Source organism: Hypomesus nipponensis, chromosome 14 (assembly GCF_054491055.1).
Source record: "Hypomesus nipponensis isolate SF chromosome 14, ASM5449105v1, whole genome shotgun sequence".
Taxonomy (NCBI): Eukaryota; Metazoa; Chordata; class Actinopteri; order Osmeriformes; family Osmeridae; genus Hypomesus; species Hypomesus nipponensis.
In genome coordinates this window covers 12,862,730-12,877,500 of record NC_140374.1, presented here as the reverse complement: position 1 = coordinate 12,877,500, position 14,771 = coordinate 12,862,730, and the positions used below count along the sequence as shown (strand labels likewise).

General features: G+C 46.2%; 1 protein-coding gene across 4 annotated transcripts in view; it reads left to right on the top strand.

The window, feature by feature from the left end:
* Positions 1-14,411, top strand: part of kif21a (kinesin family member 21A) — a 30,571-nt gene extending 16,160 nt beyond the window's left edge. For 2 of the 4 annotated variants that reach the window (XM_084671628.1, XM_084671631.1), the window contains 23 exons: positions 86-173; positions 260-374; positions 615-803; positions 1,109-1,308; positions 1,552-1,659; positions 1,921-1,989; positions 2,138-2,286; positions 2,623-2,767; positions 2,867-3,061; positions 3,303-3,404; positions 3,701-3,866; positions 4,655-4,675; positions 5,501-5,558; positions 5,865-5,919; positions 6,010-6,209; positions 6,977-7,084; positions 8,956-9,092; positions 9,443-9,617; positions 9,862-10,026; positions 10,311-10,428; positions 10,530-10,700; positions 11,467-11,666; positions 11,988-14,411. In XM_084671628.1, coding sequence (XP_084527754.1) covers positions 86-173; positions 260-374; positions 615-803; positions 1,109-1,308; positions 1,552-1,659; positions 1,921-1,989; positions 2,138-2,286; positions 2,623-2,767; positions 2,867-3,061; positions 3,303-3,404; positions 3,701-3,866; positions 4,655-4,675; positions 5,501-5,558; positions 5,865-5,919; positions 6,010-6,209; positions 6,977-7,084; positions 8,956-9,092; positions 9,443-9,617; positions 9,862-10,026; positions 10,311-10,428; positions 10,530-10,700; positions 11,467-11,666; positions 11,988-12,075 — 3,022 coding nt within the window. In that variant the 3' untranslated portion in view covers positions 12,076-14,411. The remainder of the gene's footprint in view (positions 1-85; positions 174-259; positions 375-614; positions 804-1,108; positions 1,309-1,551; positions 1,660-1,920; positions 1,990-2,137; positions 2,287-2,622; positions 2,768-2,866; positions 3,062-3,302; positions 3,405-3,700; positions 3,867-4,654; positions 4,676-5,500; positions 5,559-5,864; positions 5,920-6,009; positions 6,210-6,976; positions 7,085-8,955; positions 9,093-9,442; positions 9,618-9,861; positions 10,027-10,310; positions 10,429-10,529; positions 10,701-11,466; positions 11,667-11,987) is intronic. The other 2 variants (XM_084671630.1, XM_084671629.1) reach the window with 2 other exon arrangements.
* The last annotated feature ends 360 nt before the right edge of the window (positions 14,412-14,771 follow it).

Sequence of the window (14,771 nt, the reverse complement as noted above, 5' to 3'; positions counted from 1 at the left end):
TCATACAGTACATCTTGCTCTCTTCTGCATTAATGCCATAATGCTCAATGAACATAATTTGACTCTCAGTCTCTTTATCCAATAGTGCCAGCAAGGAGGAGATCCCTGACAATGATCAAGACAAGGTGACAGAGAGAGTGCTCTCCGAACACACCAATGAGGAGGCTGAGACGGTATGATTAACAGCATCCTCACCCAATCTTGTTAGACGCCGATGAATCCAGGTTTCAGCATTGGATGCTCTCGTCTGGGCCTTTAGGAGCTCCAAGAAGGGAGTGACCATGAGGAAGGGGATGAAGAGGAGGACGAGGAAGAGGAGGAGATGGATGTGGAGGAGAGCTCCGATGACTCAGACTCTGAGCTGGATGAGAAAGGTACCGTCAGTAAACTGAGGGTCCAAACTTTGGCAATGTTTTCAGTGAGAGCTCAAGGACTGATTGTGCAAAGTGTTTTAATGCAAGTAAGATTATTTTTTATATTTGGGCCACAGTGTTTAAAAGTGTATACGACTAATATGCTCATCTTACTGAAACTGTGGATCTAGTCTAACCTCTCCAGACAAAATAATAACCCATCTTGCATATCATTCCCGGCAATCTTTTTCTGCTCTCCAGAAAACTTCCAGGCGGATCTAGCCAACATTACCTGTGAGATTGCCATCAAGCAGAAGCTGATTGACGAGCTGGAGAACAGTCAGCGGCGTCTCCACACGCTCAAACAGCAGTACGAGCAGAAGCTGATGATGCTGCAGAGCAAGATCCGAGACACGCAGCTGGAGAGAGACCGCGTGCTGCAGAACATGGGTAAGACCGTCAGGCTACGGGAACCACAACCACACCGCAACTGCAGCCAAAGAACATGAATAAGGCAGCGGGGTCCCTGGGTCAGACGGCGTCGTCCGTGGTCACAGTCGCGATTGAACCGAGGGCGAGACACTCACACTCAGACTCATGTCTCTGCTTGACCGTGATTCTCAAATATTTCTGTTCCAGTTTGATCTAACGGCACACATCTTTACGTGCCCTCTCATAACGTACCTCTTATTCGCACGCCCCTTGCGGAACCGCATGCCGCCATCTTCCGCCCCCCCCCCCCCCCTTCCCATCAGGCTCGGTGGAAACGGGCTCGGAGGACAAGGCCAAGAAGATCAAGGCGGAGTACGAGAAGAAGCTCAGCATCATGAACAAGGAGATGCAGAAGCTGCAGTCGGCGCAGAAGGAGCACGCCCGCCTGTTGAAGAACCAGTCGCAGTACGAGAAGCAGCTGAAGAAGCTGCAGATGGACGTGACCGAGATGAAGAAAACCAAGGTGGGCGGGACTCCGCTAATATGTCCACATATGTACCTGACATGTACACGGTCCAAATGCTATCGAATGACGGCACCCGATTGGGATCAACCCCCAGTGCATTGTGGGTTTTAAAGTTCTAGTTTGGGGCGGATTCGGCGGCAGAAGTGCCTCTTGAGCTGTGTGGGATCAGCTGTTGGAGTTACATTTGGGACGTTGTTGTCACTCGTGATCCATCGTTGTTGTCGGTTGTTTCTGCTCCAGGTGCGTCTGATGAAGCAGATGAAGGAGCAGCAGGAGAAGAACCGCATGACAGAGTGTCGGAGGAACCGAGAGATTGCCACCCTGAAGAAAGACCAACGCAAGCAGGAGGTGGGGGACATTCCTTTTCAGTAGCAGAACAGATAAGGAGTGCTGGAAGTTGGATGTTGGATTTGATACATTTATATTTTTTTTTGGGGGGGGGGAATAATGTCAGTCGTTTATGCCAAGAAAGAATCCCAAGTTTTTCATCAAATGATCACAAAGACCCAAGCACAGTGGGAAACACGGCATGAACGTCGCCACGTCTTGAGAGGGAATTTTGTGAGAGCGGGTTCTCCAGCTGTTGATGGTGTTATGTTTCATTCACAGCACCAGCTGAAGCTATTGGAGGCCCAGAAGAGACAGCAGGAGTTGATACTGCGCAGGAAGACTGAGGAGGTGAGCAGCCAAAGTGTCCATGCATAAACCAGCTGAAATGCTAAAATGACTCCCTCATGTGAAATCCTCTTCGATAGCTTCTCTGTTACTGCTACTGTGGGAAGAACGTTGCCAATGCACTGCGTGTTGGTGTGCATCTGTCTCTCAGGTGACTGCTCTGAGGAGGCAGGCCAGGCCCATGTCAGGGAAGGTCACCACAAGGAAGGCCGGCTTCCAGGAGTCTCTACAGGACTCCTCTTATCGCCCGCCCTCTGGTCGTTCCTACACTTCCAGCTCCACCGCTCCCAATGGAACCAGGTACGGTGTGCGTCAGGCTTTGTGTGTGCATGGGCGGGAATGCCTTCGAGTAAGCGCCAAGACTCACCGTGCTACAAATACGCGTTCTACTATGATTATGTGTTAACTTATAGATGGCCATGGTGTTTGCTCACCTCTTTTTGTTAGCAGTATGCACAAAAAAACATCCTCAACCTTTTGTAATTACTTATTTGATTGTAGATGTTCCGAATGAGTAACTTTGTTTCTGTCTACTTACTCCTGTCTCGGTGTCAAAATGTATTTGGAGTATTTCGCGTGGCATTTCAAAACACCAAGCCAAACGTAATAAGAACGTACTGTGTGGACGTAATCCAGGCACTACAACAGGAGGTCTGCTGGCGTGTACTCGACCAGGATATCCAGGGGCATGTGGCAGACCCTGGAGCGCCGTGTCTCTGATGTCATCATGCAAAGGATGACCATCTGCAACATGGAGGCCGACATGAACCGCCTCTTGAAGGTCTTACCACTCTCTCCTGCTGCTCATGCTCAAGAACGTGGCCACCGTAAACCTCAATGGGGTCACCGAGTGTTTCGTGTCCCTGTTTTTGCTCCCTAGCAACGGGAGGAGCTGACCAAGCGCAGGGAGAAGGTGACCAGGAAACGGGACCGGCTGGTAGGGGAGGGGCCCGAGGTGGAGAAAGCTGCACTTCCTCTGAGGGAGGAAGTGGAGGCGCTGAGCGCCAACATCGACTACATTAATGACAGCATCGCCGACTGCCAGGCCAACATTATGCAGATGGAGGAGGCCAAGGTGAGAAGGGTGAAGAGAAACTGATAGACAGAGAACCGGAACAGGCTGCCAGGCAGATAGGCAGGAAGATAATGAGGTTAGACCTAACAGAAAGAGGTGGCTGTCTCTCCTTTACCCCTTTTGTAACGATGACTCATATAACTGGATAGAGAAATAGTGGGGGGGGAAACCTATAGAGGAAATGTATAACTGAATGCATCAGATGGCGTGAACTGCTGAATAACTTTGCATGAATTTACAGGAGGAGGGAGACACTGTCGATGTCTCCGCTGTGATTGGCTCCTGCAGCCTGCCTGAGGCTCGCTTCCTATTGGACCACTTCATGTCAATGGCCATCAATAAAGTAACATCCCTTAATCAAAACAACACTCATTATGTCATTTCTTTGAACCATAATTTGGTGATTAGTTAAATCAGTGGAAAGCAGCATTAACAAATAAACACACCACTTAACACTGAAGATTAATATCAACGTGACAACATTAACCTTAGCACCTGTCAAGCAGTTTTGGGGGGTTTAAGTACCTTGCTTAAACAAGCAATGGCAGGTGATTGCTGTTTAGTGCCTTTCAAACAGCAGCCTTTAACACAAACATACTTTGCACATTTACCCTTTGACCTCACTTGTCCCATCTCCAGGGGCTCCAAGCGGCCCAGAAGGAGTCCCAGGTGAAGGTGATGGAGGGCAGGCTGAAGCAGACAGAGATCACCAGCGCCACCCAGAACCAGCTGCTGTTCCACATGCTGAAGGAGAAGGCCGAGTTCAACCCTGAGCTGGACGCCCTGCTGGGGAACGCGCTTCAAGGTGACGGTGACCCCTTGTGGAGGTTATTGACACCATGCTGGCCCTTTCTGTTTGTGTGAAGTGTTTTACAAGGGCCCTTGAAACCCAACCTACCCAGCCCTGTTCTCAAGGTCATGGTGACAGCCCTTGTTAAATGCCCTGCTCTGACCTATGGTTAGCTCAGTAGGCAAACCAAGCAGTTGAGGAAGAAAATTAATTACGAAGATCTCTGGTTGGTTGAGATAGCTGCTGTGGACTATACTAGCTTTAGTTTTCTTCCTTACACTGTTCAATATTGGGTAAAGCATCAAACAAAGTCAAAGTATTTTTGTGAACTGTCATTGTAGTTCTGCCACTTTTCAAGGTTGGGGTTTGAAAGTGATATTTTGGGCTTTGACCTTTAGAAAAAAAACTGGGTGGTGGAGGTGAAATGCATGATGCGGCCCGTTGAGTTGCTTTTTCCTGTGGCATCCTTCTGAAACGTTGCTGGCTAAAACGTAAAATACGTTTGAATTTGAATGAGTTTGAAATAGAAATTGGGGTCTCTTATAAAATCCAATTTTAAAAGAAGTTTAAGAACTCATTTTCTTGGTTATGAAACACAATTTTCTGTGTTATGCTGTTCATATTGGTCATATTCTACTTCTTTGTCAGTTTCTGGTCAGAAGGACGCCCTGTTAAAATAGATCCAGCACAGTAGTTGTTTTGGTTTTTTTGCCTTGTTTTTCAATATGGGGGATTGTGTTTTGATTTTAGTGTGGCCTTTTTTCTGTTCCCCCCCATGTTGCCTTGATATGTTTTTACTGCAGAGCTAGGTAACATGCCAGTGGGTGAGTAAAGGAAACAACACTCTCCTATTATCTGTGTTATGACTGCATGTCCCCCCCCCTGCCCCCTGCCCCCCAAACTAACAAAATGACATAACATGAGCAGGTGCATGAAGTGTAACGCTACCAGATGTCCATCCATCTGTCTGATGACTTTCCCCTCCTGTCGCTCACTGTGGAAGAGCCCTCACGTCTCCACCACCCCCTCAACCCCCCCCCCCCCCCCCGCTCCTCATGTGCTGTGATAGCAACCATGCTTTAGCACAGCTGCTAATGACCTCCACGCTCAGCTCTCGAGGAACAGCCGTTGCAGGCCAAACTGGGATGTCGGTCTGCGCCACAGCAACCAGTGAAGCAAACCTACGTCTTGGCAGATCGACAAGACTAATGATTCCTCTCCTCTTTTTTACCTAGAGACCTTGTTCCTGGTCATTCCCCTCCACCATTCTGTGCCGCTCGCCATAACTCCTCCCAACTGTCCTTTCTTCCACCTTCTGACTCCTCGCCTATTAAACTCCTGTTAGCGTAAAGCCCTGAACTTTGGTTGTGGACAAGGACCTCAGGGGTGACATCATCAAGCGGCATGGCGTTGTGCTGAAATTGTCTCCATCCGCTTTTCTCTTCCATTGTTACCACACTCTGTCCAATGAACAACCCTGTTGTTAACACATGTTCATAACAGTTTATCTTAACAGTCTGTGACATTAGGTCAATGACAAGTACTTCGACCTTCATGAAGTTGTTTATAGATTAAACATTAAGAGAAAGTAAATCCGGATTCTGTACTGCTGTCAAGTCTTATATTTTGGGGGTCTTCTGGTTTCACAGAGAATGGAGATGACAGCAGCAGTGATGAGTCAGCACAGAGTCCTGCCATTGAGGGAAAGTAAGTATTCTGGTGGACATAATTAGCTTTAAAGGGTTAGTTCTCACAAATTCAAATGTCACCTCATCTTGTACGGTTTATACCCAAGAAAAAGTGAGTTGTCCGCAATGCAGATAATGGGTCCAAAATCAATCAGTCAAATGAAAGTTAAACAGCATTCAGACAACATTCAATCAAGTTACCTCTGATTTTATGGTATGATAAAATATTGTAAAAGTAAATATGAATAAAATGCTAATTGAGCCCTTTAACTGTGAGGTTAATATACAGTACAAATGTAATTTGCGTAACTACCTTCTGTTCCAGCTCTCTGGCATCAGATCTCATGAAACTATGTGGAGAAACTAAATCCAGAAGCAAGGTAGTATTTTCTACACTTCCTGTTCAGTGATTACACAGTGTGACTTTGCAAAGAATAATGTGTGTGCGGGGGGGCTTTCTTCGGATACAGGCTCGAAGGAGGACCACCACTCAAATGGAGTTGCTTTACGCCAACAGCGAGTCTGCCCTTGACACGCCCACTGACTTCTCAACCCCCATTCTGCCATTGGCTGAAACTCCTGAAGTGGGCGTGGATTTGGAGAACTATGGCCCATCTGTCAGGGACTATATGACTACTTCCCCTGGCTTTTCCTCCAAAATGGGCAGCATGTAAGTCCATGCTGAGTCGCTAACCCACTAACATGCTAATTGTACAACAGGAAACTGCATGTTGATATTGCTGCCGTGCCTTTTATGTTCACCTTGCCTGACTTTGCCTGACATTGATAACAATGAGCCACATCCAAACAATGGATTAATGTGGTGTTCTGTAAGATATGTTTCTTGAAAAGCATGATGTTTCCCTTAAGCTTTCTATATCAATTTGAATCAATAATGTATTTCTCACGCAATAAGCTCCCAGCTACGACAAGCATAACCGTTTATGCAAACATAAAACCAACCATCGATTGTGCGGCTCCTTTATATCTTGCTTGATATCCTACCGTACTTTTCTCCTGCAGTGTTTCATCTCCATTTACAGTCAATGCAGCTTTAAACATTAACAATAATCACTAAAATGCTGACCAGTCAGTTGCTGTGACCTTAACCGCTTAAAAAACGACATGGCTGAAAACTCACAGTACAGTGTCTTTTAGTGTACTGTAGGGAATAAGTCAACTGTCTTGTTGGGAACCAAATTTCATGTAGCTTTAGTAATTTGCTTGTGGCACCTTAATATCATCCGCACAAGAACTTGGTGATGAGAAACTTAATTTTGGGCAACGAAATGTCAGGTAACGAACAGTGTGTATGTGTATTGCATGGTCATCACCTCATTTAGCTTTCATTTTAATTTTGCTTTGTTTTACATCCCTCTTTTATGTTTCGTGTCTTTGTTGTGTGTCTTGCTTATGAATCCTCAAACTGAATATCAGTTCCGGCTTCAGACCTCCCTCAGGGGCAGGAAAGAGAGTTCCGGAACCTTCCCCACTCTCTCGCAGGAAGACTTATGACAAGGCGGCTAAGGTCAAGGAGATCAAACAGTAAGCAGTAATCAACAGTAATCTAAACTGTAAGCCTAAGTGAGGCCCAAAATTATATTTCGATAAATCTTTAACATCTCAAATAATTTCTCCTGCTTCATAAAAGCATGTGATTTCAAACTAAATTAAGAACTCACTTTGCCTGGTGTGATTGCCCTTCCCTATCAGGTTGTACACTGAATTTCAATATGTTGTTATTATAATGTTATAACTTCCTCTACTTGGCATAGCTGATATATTGGACGTGGGTTCAGTGTTCAACTTGCTCTTAAACCTCTCAAACCCTGTGCTGCAAATAATTTAGCAATATATAAATATTATATATTGATGACAGCGCTAACCTACTTTTTTCTCACATCAAAATGTAATTTGAGCTTAAACTGGTGAGCTGAAAGGTGAATGGAAGTGGTTTCCTTCTTGATGAATCCTGTGTGAACTGGCCATCTTTTGGAGTCGGCTCTCCCAATCGTAGCTAAATCAAGACCATATGTACAGGTGCATGCACAACTTAAGTGTTCTTTCCAAAAAAATATGCAGAGTTCACAAATTGGTTTCGTTTTCATTTGGGGGAGTTGTATTACAGTGAGTGTGTGTGTTTAAGTCCACACCCCCTACTTTTACATATTTGACGCCAACTGACAACACACTTTGCACAACCAGTATTTCAGTGCCTTCCCCCTCTGTCTATTGTTGCAGCTACAACTTCAGGGGCCTTTCTCCTCCCCTTCCGCCCATCCCTGTAGCCAATACAACGTATTTAGCCGCTTGTCAGGGACCCCAGAGTAAGACAAATATAGGACACGGACCAGAGGAAATATTAGCAATAGCATTAGTCATTAACATTTAGGATATTAAATAATAAGTGGAATTAATGGTAAAGTAAGTGTTAGTGAACATTAAAATGAATCAATATGAAATCATGGGTAATAATGGTAGGCAATAATGGGACATGGTGATAGTATGAAAACCTGGCACGCTCTTTTCTCTCTCTCTCTCTCTCTCTCTCTTTCTCTCTCTCTCTCTCTCTCTTTCTCTTTCTCTTTGTGTCTCTCTGTCTCTCTCTCTCTCTCTGTCTCTCTGTGTCTTCCCTCCTGTTCTCGCTTCTCCCACCTGCACAACTATCTCATCTCCTTTTATGGTGTGGTGACACATGGATCTCTTTCAGGCTTTATGGTTTTAATAATACAATGTAAGATAATGTTGACCATGCAAGCATTTTTGGAACATTTTATAGTTCAGTTCTTAGTTGATAGTTCATTATGGCACATCTTTACATGTAGGCATTGACTTCATTGATGGCATCTTACCGGTCTATTAATTATCCACCCTTCTCGAAAACATCTGATTGATGTCTAATGTGAATAGAAGAGCCTTAGTTGCCATTGATATGTGGAGACTCCCCAGCTGCTCTGTTTTAGAACTAGACCACTGTCTTGTCAGGGGTTTGAGTTCCTGATTGAATGTCTCAACCTCAGTCACTATACCGTCGTGTTGTGAAATAGGTTCAAGTGCCTCATCGGCTTTGGATACAGGTAGTCTTTGAACTGTGGCTTTCTACTGGTTCCAATTCTTGTCTGTCTGTCACATTCGGAGCCTATTTGGGTTTGTCATGTTTTCTGTGTCTGGTGACTGCAGCATGATAAAGGCCAAGCGGGTCGCATGCACTGCGCCGTGGCTCATTGTGCGTGTGCGGCATGTGTTTAGGATTTTGTAGCCTGTATGTTTGAGCTGCACGCTGCATCTCTTTGTCCTCACACTCTTTACATGATAACTGATTTACTACTGGAGGGTTCCCCAAATAGATGTCTGAACCAAACGGTATGTTCATTTGGGTTTGTGTGTGTGTGTGCACTTACCTCTCCTCTCCCCAGAGGTGTCATCAACCCTCTCCCGTCCTCCAAGGGCAGCCGCTCGTCCACGCTGCAGTGTGTCCACGTGGCAGAGGGCCATCCCAAGGCAGTGCTGTGTGTAGACTGCACCGACGACCTGCTCTTCACTGGCTCCAAAGGTCCCACTTCCCACGCCAACTTGATGCTTGCTTGCTTTCTCCTTTCTTTCTTTCTTTCTTTCTTTCATTTAGTCATTTAGCAGACGCTCTTATCCAGAGCGACTTACAGTAAGTACAGGGACATTCCCCCCCGAGGCAAGTAGGGTGAAGTGCCTTGCCCAAAGACACAACATCATTTGGCACGGCCGGGAATCGAACTGGCGACCTTCAGATTATTAGCCCGATTCTTCCATAATACACTTCCCCCCCCCCCAATCTTATTTATTGATTGGTTGGTTGAGTTATCCTTTCTGTTGCTTAACGTGAGACTCGTCGGAAAAACTCCCGCCCTCTCCTGTCATGTGTCTTAGACCGGACATGCAAGGTGTGGAACTTGGTGACGGGGCAGGAGATCATGTCGTTGGCTGGCCACCCCAACAACGTGGTGTCTGTGCGCTACAGCTCCAGCCTGGTCTACACCGTCTCCACCTCCTACATCAAGGTGTGGGACATCCGAGACTCGGCCAAGTGTATCCGCACCCTCTCGTAAGTGTCTCCTGTTGGATCAAAGCGCCGGCTGAACGAGTACAGTATGTTACAGTGTAGCACAGACATCCTGGATAGTTGATCTCTGGGGAGGTCTCTGGTGATTTGATATGGAATGCTTTGGTCAGAACTGCAAGCAATTCTCTTAAGGCAATTTTATGCAGGTATTTTAATACCATTGTCTACCAGCCATACATACTGGACCATTAGCAGTTTCATTCATGTTTTTCTTTGGTTGCCGCAGGTCTTCTGGTCTGGTGACTCTGGGGGATGCCTGTGTGTCCAACACCAACCGCACGGTCACTATTCCTGCGGGAGAAAACCAGATCAACCAGATAGCCCTCAACCCCAACGGCTCAATCCTTTATGCTGCAGCTGGCAATTCTGTCAGGGTCTGGGATTTGAGGAGGTACAGTATACATGGAGTCCATTTATAAGTAAAAGCTTGATTCTTTCAATAAATAGTCTCTTTCACCATTGCTGTAGTTCACCTTGAGGGTTTTTACTTAAATAAATGTTCTACTCACCTTGGTTATTGACAGACAGTTCAAGCCACTTACATGAGGGGTATTGTAATAAAAAGCTTTTTTTCCTGAGGTAGGGATAAAGTAGACAAGGGCTTTAATGCACCACCAGTAAAAATGATAGATTTTGTGATTGTTTTTTGTTGTTGTTTTTTTCTCCTTCTGTCAGGTTTGTATCCACGGGCAAACTCACAGGTCACCTGGGCCCTGTTATGTGTCTGACTGTGGATCAGACGGGGAGCGGTCAAGACTTGGTCTTCACCGGATCCAAGGATCACTACATCAAGGTGTGTGTGTGTGGTGGTCTCTGTTTGCGCTGACATTGCATTACCTGACTGTCTGTAAATGTGCGCAATCACAAATCTTGATCTGATCGTTGTGTTGCCAGATGTTTGACGTGACTGAGGGGGCTCTGGGTAGCATCAGCCCCACACACAACTTTGAGCCCCCCCACTACGATGGCATCGAGTCCCTGGCTGTGCAGGGGGAAGCCCTCTTCAGTGGATCAAGAGACAATGGCATCAAGAAGTGGGACCTGGCCCGCAAAGACCTGCTTCAGGTGAGGGAGGGAGGGAGGGAGGGAGGGAGGGAGGGAGGGAGGGAGGGAGGGAGGGAGGGAGGGAGGGAGGGAGGGAGGGAGGGAGGGAGGGAGGGAGGGAGGGAGGGAGGGAGGGAGGGAGGGAGGGAGGGAGGGAGGGAGGGAGGGAGGGAGGGAGGGAGGGAGGGAGGGAGGGAGGGAGGGAGGGAGGGATAGCAGGATGGAAGGATAGCAGGATGGAAGGATAGCAGGATGGAAGGATAGCAGGATGGAAGGATAGCAGGATGGAAGGATGGAAAGAGGGAAGTAAGGAAGAAAGAGTATAGGAAGGAGAGAGTTGCATCTTAGATGGCGAGTCATTTTACTGATGGATGAGTCTGAAGCTTACTTTTGAATGTAATCAGTGAACTAAGTTGATTTCATCTTCGCATTAGACACACATTCATAGTCTGACCACTGTAGACTGAGTCTCTTAGACTCAGTCTACCCTGTAATGGTCAATCACATTGGGTAACGAGGGGAAGGTTGTCCAATCACATTCAAGTATCATAAGACCAGTTTTTGATTTAAACAATAACTTTTATCCATCCATCTTATCGGTACCGTATACTATTCTAAATGAGTATTTAGCAACCCATAAATATACATATTGATCTATAGCGTCTGCTAGGCTATAGCGAAAAATAGAAAAGCAGAGTGCGAATGGACCTCCAGAATGTAGCAGTAAGAGTGTCCTTGACACAAATCGAAAATACACTCCCTTTTCCTCCATGTCTTTTGCCAACAGCAAGTGCCAAACGCGCACCGCGATTGGGTGTGTGCCCTGGGGGTGGTGCCTGGCTCTCCGGCTCTGCTGAGCGGCTGCAGAGGCGGCGTGCTCAAACTGTGGCACACAGACACCCTGGGGACCCTGGGGGAGCTGAAGGGCCACGAGAGCCCCATCAACGCCATCGCCACCAACAGCAGCCACCTGTTCACCGCGTCCGAGTGAGTCACGAAGCGACGCGAGCGTGCACACGCTCACACGCAGGCTCGCGCGCGAATCAGCACACACACACACACACACACACACAACCGCACACACAGACACGGGAACTCGAACGTAATGAACACCATGAGATTCAAAACTCGATACATCCACAATGTGTTGTTAAGAAACAGGCTCCTTCTCTCCTAGCGTCTTTCACCATTGCAAACGTGAGGCGTTGTCCTCTTCTCTCTGTCCTGTGTATCGGACAGACATAACAGGCAACATGGAGAATGCTGGCTTTACACTCACGCAGGTTTCTCAACATTTTCCATTGACAGTGACCGGACAGTGAAGATCTGGCGAGCTCGAGGTGGCCTGGACAGCACCTTGGACACGGACAACGCCGACGAGGTGGCCAGCAACTGAAACACAGAGCCACCGCCTGGTGTCGCCCCCTGCTGGACATGAAAAATGCAGCCTGTGACGCTAGCTGCCTTCTTGCACTTTGATGCCTATTTTTTGGAATCCTAACACCCCTCGCTCTTGCACCAATGTAACCGTGACAACTAAGCCTGCATAGGTGGAAACAGGATTCCCGATTTCACCCCAGCCCCGACGTTCTTCCCTTTTAGCAGAATGAAACCCTCCTTTGTTCTTGCTGGACACAAACTTAGCGTCATTCTCATTAACTGAAGTCACACTCCCATACCCACTCGCACAAAACATACCAACAGTATCCGCTCAGTAGGTTCTGAGCCTACAGTACATACGCGTGCACGAAAAACACACACACACACACACACACACACTCGTACACACACTCCAATGTAAGTGCAGACCTTGAGTGTCCAGGAAGGTGAGCGCGTTAGCTAGGGGAGAACATGATCACCGGAGCTGTGAGCTGGCCTCCATGTCCCGGTTCTCCAACAGCACGTACCATAAACACGCTCTGCCCCATGTCCCCCTCGGCCCCTTACCCACAATCCACATGGCTTCACAGCACATCCCTCCCTTCACATTTCTGTATTTTCGCAAACTGCTTGGCTCCGTGACCAAAACGTGAAACCTCTCATTGATGTACTGTACTTGTTAACCCTTAAAACTGTAGTCGCTCTCTCTCTCTCTCTCTCTCTCTCTCTCTCTCTCACATGCAAATGTTCTGCTTCTCTGGCACTTACATATTACAAATTGTGTGTCTGCACTCACTGTTCATGTGTATTTCATATGTGTGTTGTAATGTAGGATTCTTCCCGTGTACTGTTACAGTTCCAATCCTTAGTCCCCGTTCTAACATGTTTGGAACTAACACACATATGCTGCTAAGTTGTTTGCTCACCTTTGACCCTTAGGAAGCTTCAGTATTGGGCTCTGAGTTAGGGCCATCTGATTCAACTGTTATTGTACTGAGTGTAACATGTGCAGGGGCCTTTTTTTATCTGTACCTGTACTGTAAACATTAGCCATGGAGAGGGGATCGGTGTTGGTCTCTCCCCTCTGAACCCAGAGCATCCCTGTGGAATGTGGCTTTGCTCCGTAGCGGTTTCGCATTTAAAACCATTTTGTGACGATTGTGTGGGCTGCGAGGACATCGAGTGGTATGCTCGAAGGCTTTGTTCCGTTCTGCTGAATGTTTTCAAAGAAGCACTAATGAATGGCCTACTGACTATATCTAAACAATCAATGGTCAATGTTAGCTTTAGTCCACCTGAATTAATTTCACGTGGATTCCTGTGGGCCAGAATTGAGAGAGGAGCAGCTAGACACATGGTAACACTTTCAATTGAAGCCTTTATCATTGAGTCTATTGGTAGTGGTCAGATTTTTTTGCTTTTGTTCCTGAAGCTACACAGTACAGGTGTTCTAGTTGGCATAGTCAAAAATGACTGACCCGGTAGTGATTCTAATGTCAGATGCCTGGTGAAATAAATGTCATCTGTCAAAAAACTAACCTGTGTGCTGCATGTCTTACCTGAAACAATGTTTACATCATGTAAAACACATGTTTATTACATGTCAAGTATGGAATTTGATGTTATTTCGCAGGTTTCCTACTCCTTCTATGAAGCAATCAGTAGCTTGATCGGACAGTTGGTTTAGACACTGCTAAGCTTTCACTGCCCGGGGAAATCATATCCCTTGTTCCTCCTAGAGTGAAAATAAGAAGAAAGTATAGCTTTTAAGTGCCTGTGTAGAGGCTTTGTACACGTGCCAGTGGTGTTCCACAAGATGGCAGCAGTGTTTGAGCAGGTGTTCTGAAAGGAAAGGGACCAGCAAGGATGAATGTGTGGTTGGCCGCAGCAGTGTCAAAGATGAAGAGACTTGCACTGTCTGTCTGCAGGTGTGGGTGTGTGTGTCTATCTGTTGACTAGTGAGCATGCACATACACACACACACCTTTTTTGCATATTCTAGCACAACCATTATGTTTTGGGAACTCTCAAAAAGTTCATAAATAGGAACATTCTAAACCCCAGAATGAGATGGGGTTAGGGTTAGCAGTATATTCCCTCATATAGAACGTATGATAGTGTAGGGAACTCTAAGTCTTGTCATTTATGGACTGTGTATCTAATTGTCACAAAGTGTTCATAACTGCATGAGCTGATGGAACTGTACACCTTTAGATTACTATAACATACCCCTCTTTGGTGAAGTGTCAGTCTGCTCTCAGTGGGTGCAAGTGTGACCCAATCTTATTTCCCTAATTTGGCAATTGATCAAATGTTTGTCATAATGATTAAAACGCTCGTTTTCGAATTTGACGCAGGTGTCCTTGTTTATAGCTCACAGAGTTACGCCTGGTAGAAAACCCCTATTAATTGGCTTTCGTGAATCTGTCGTTGTCTTTTTAGCCGCTGTCAAAACCCAAGTGAGCGTAAAAACCAAACGAATTGACGTGCAATATGATTGTTGCAACCTAATGTACTTTTGACATTACACCTGCCTATTTAGTTCATGACCACTGTCGGCCATGGTGATCATTGACTGTCACCGGGTCTGCTAATGTTAAATTTCCTAAAAAATAACCAATTATCACCGTACTCTGACTGGTTCCTCACATACATTATTAAAATTCATATATTTTGACCAGGTTTGAGGAGTAACCTTCAATATAAGGATAG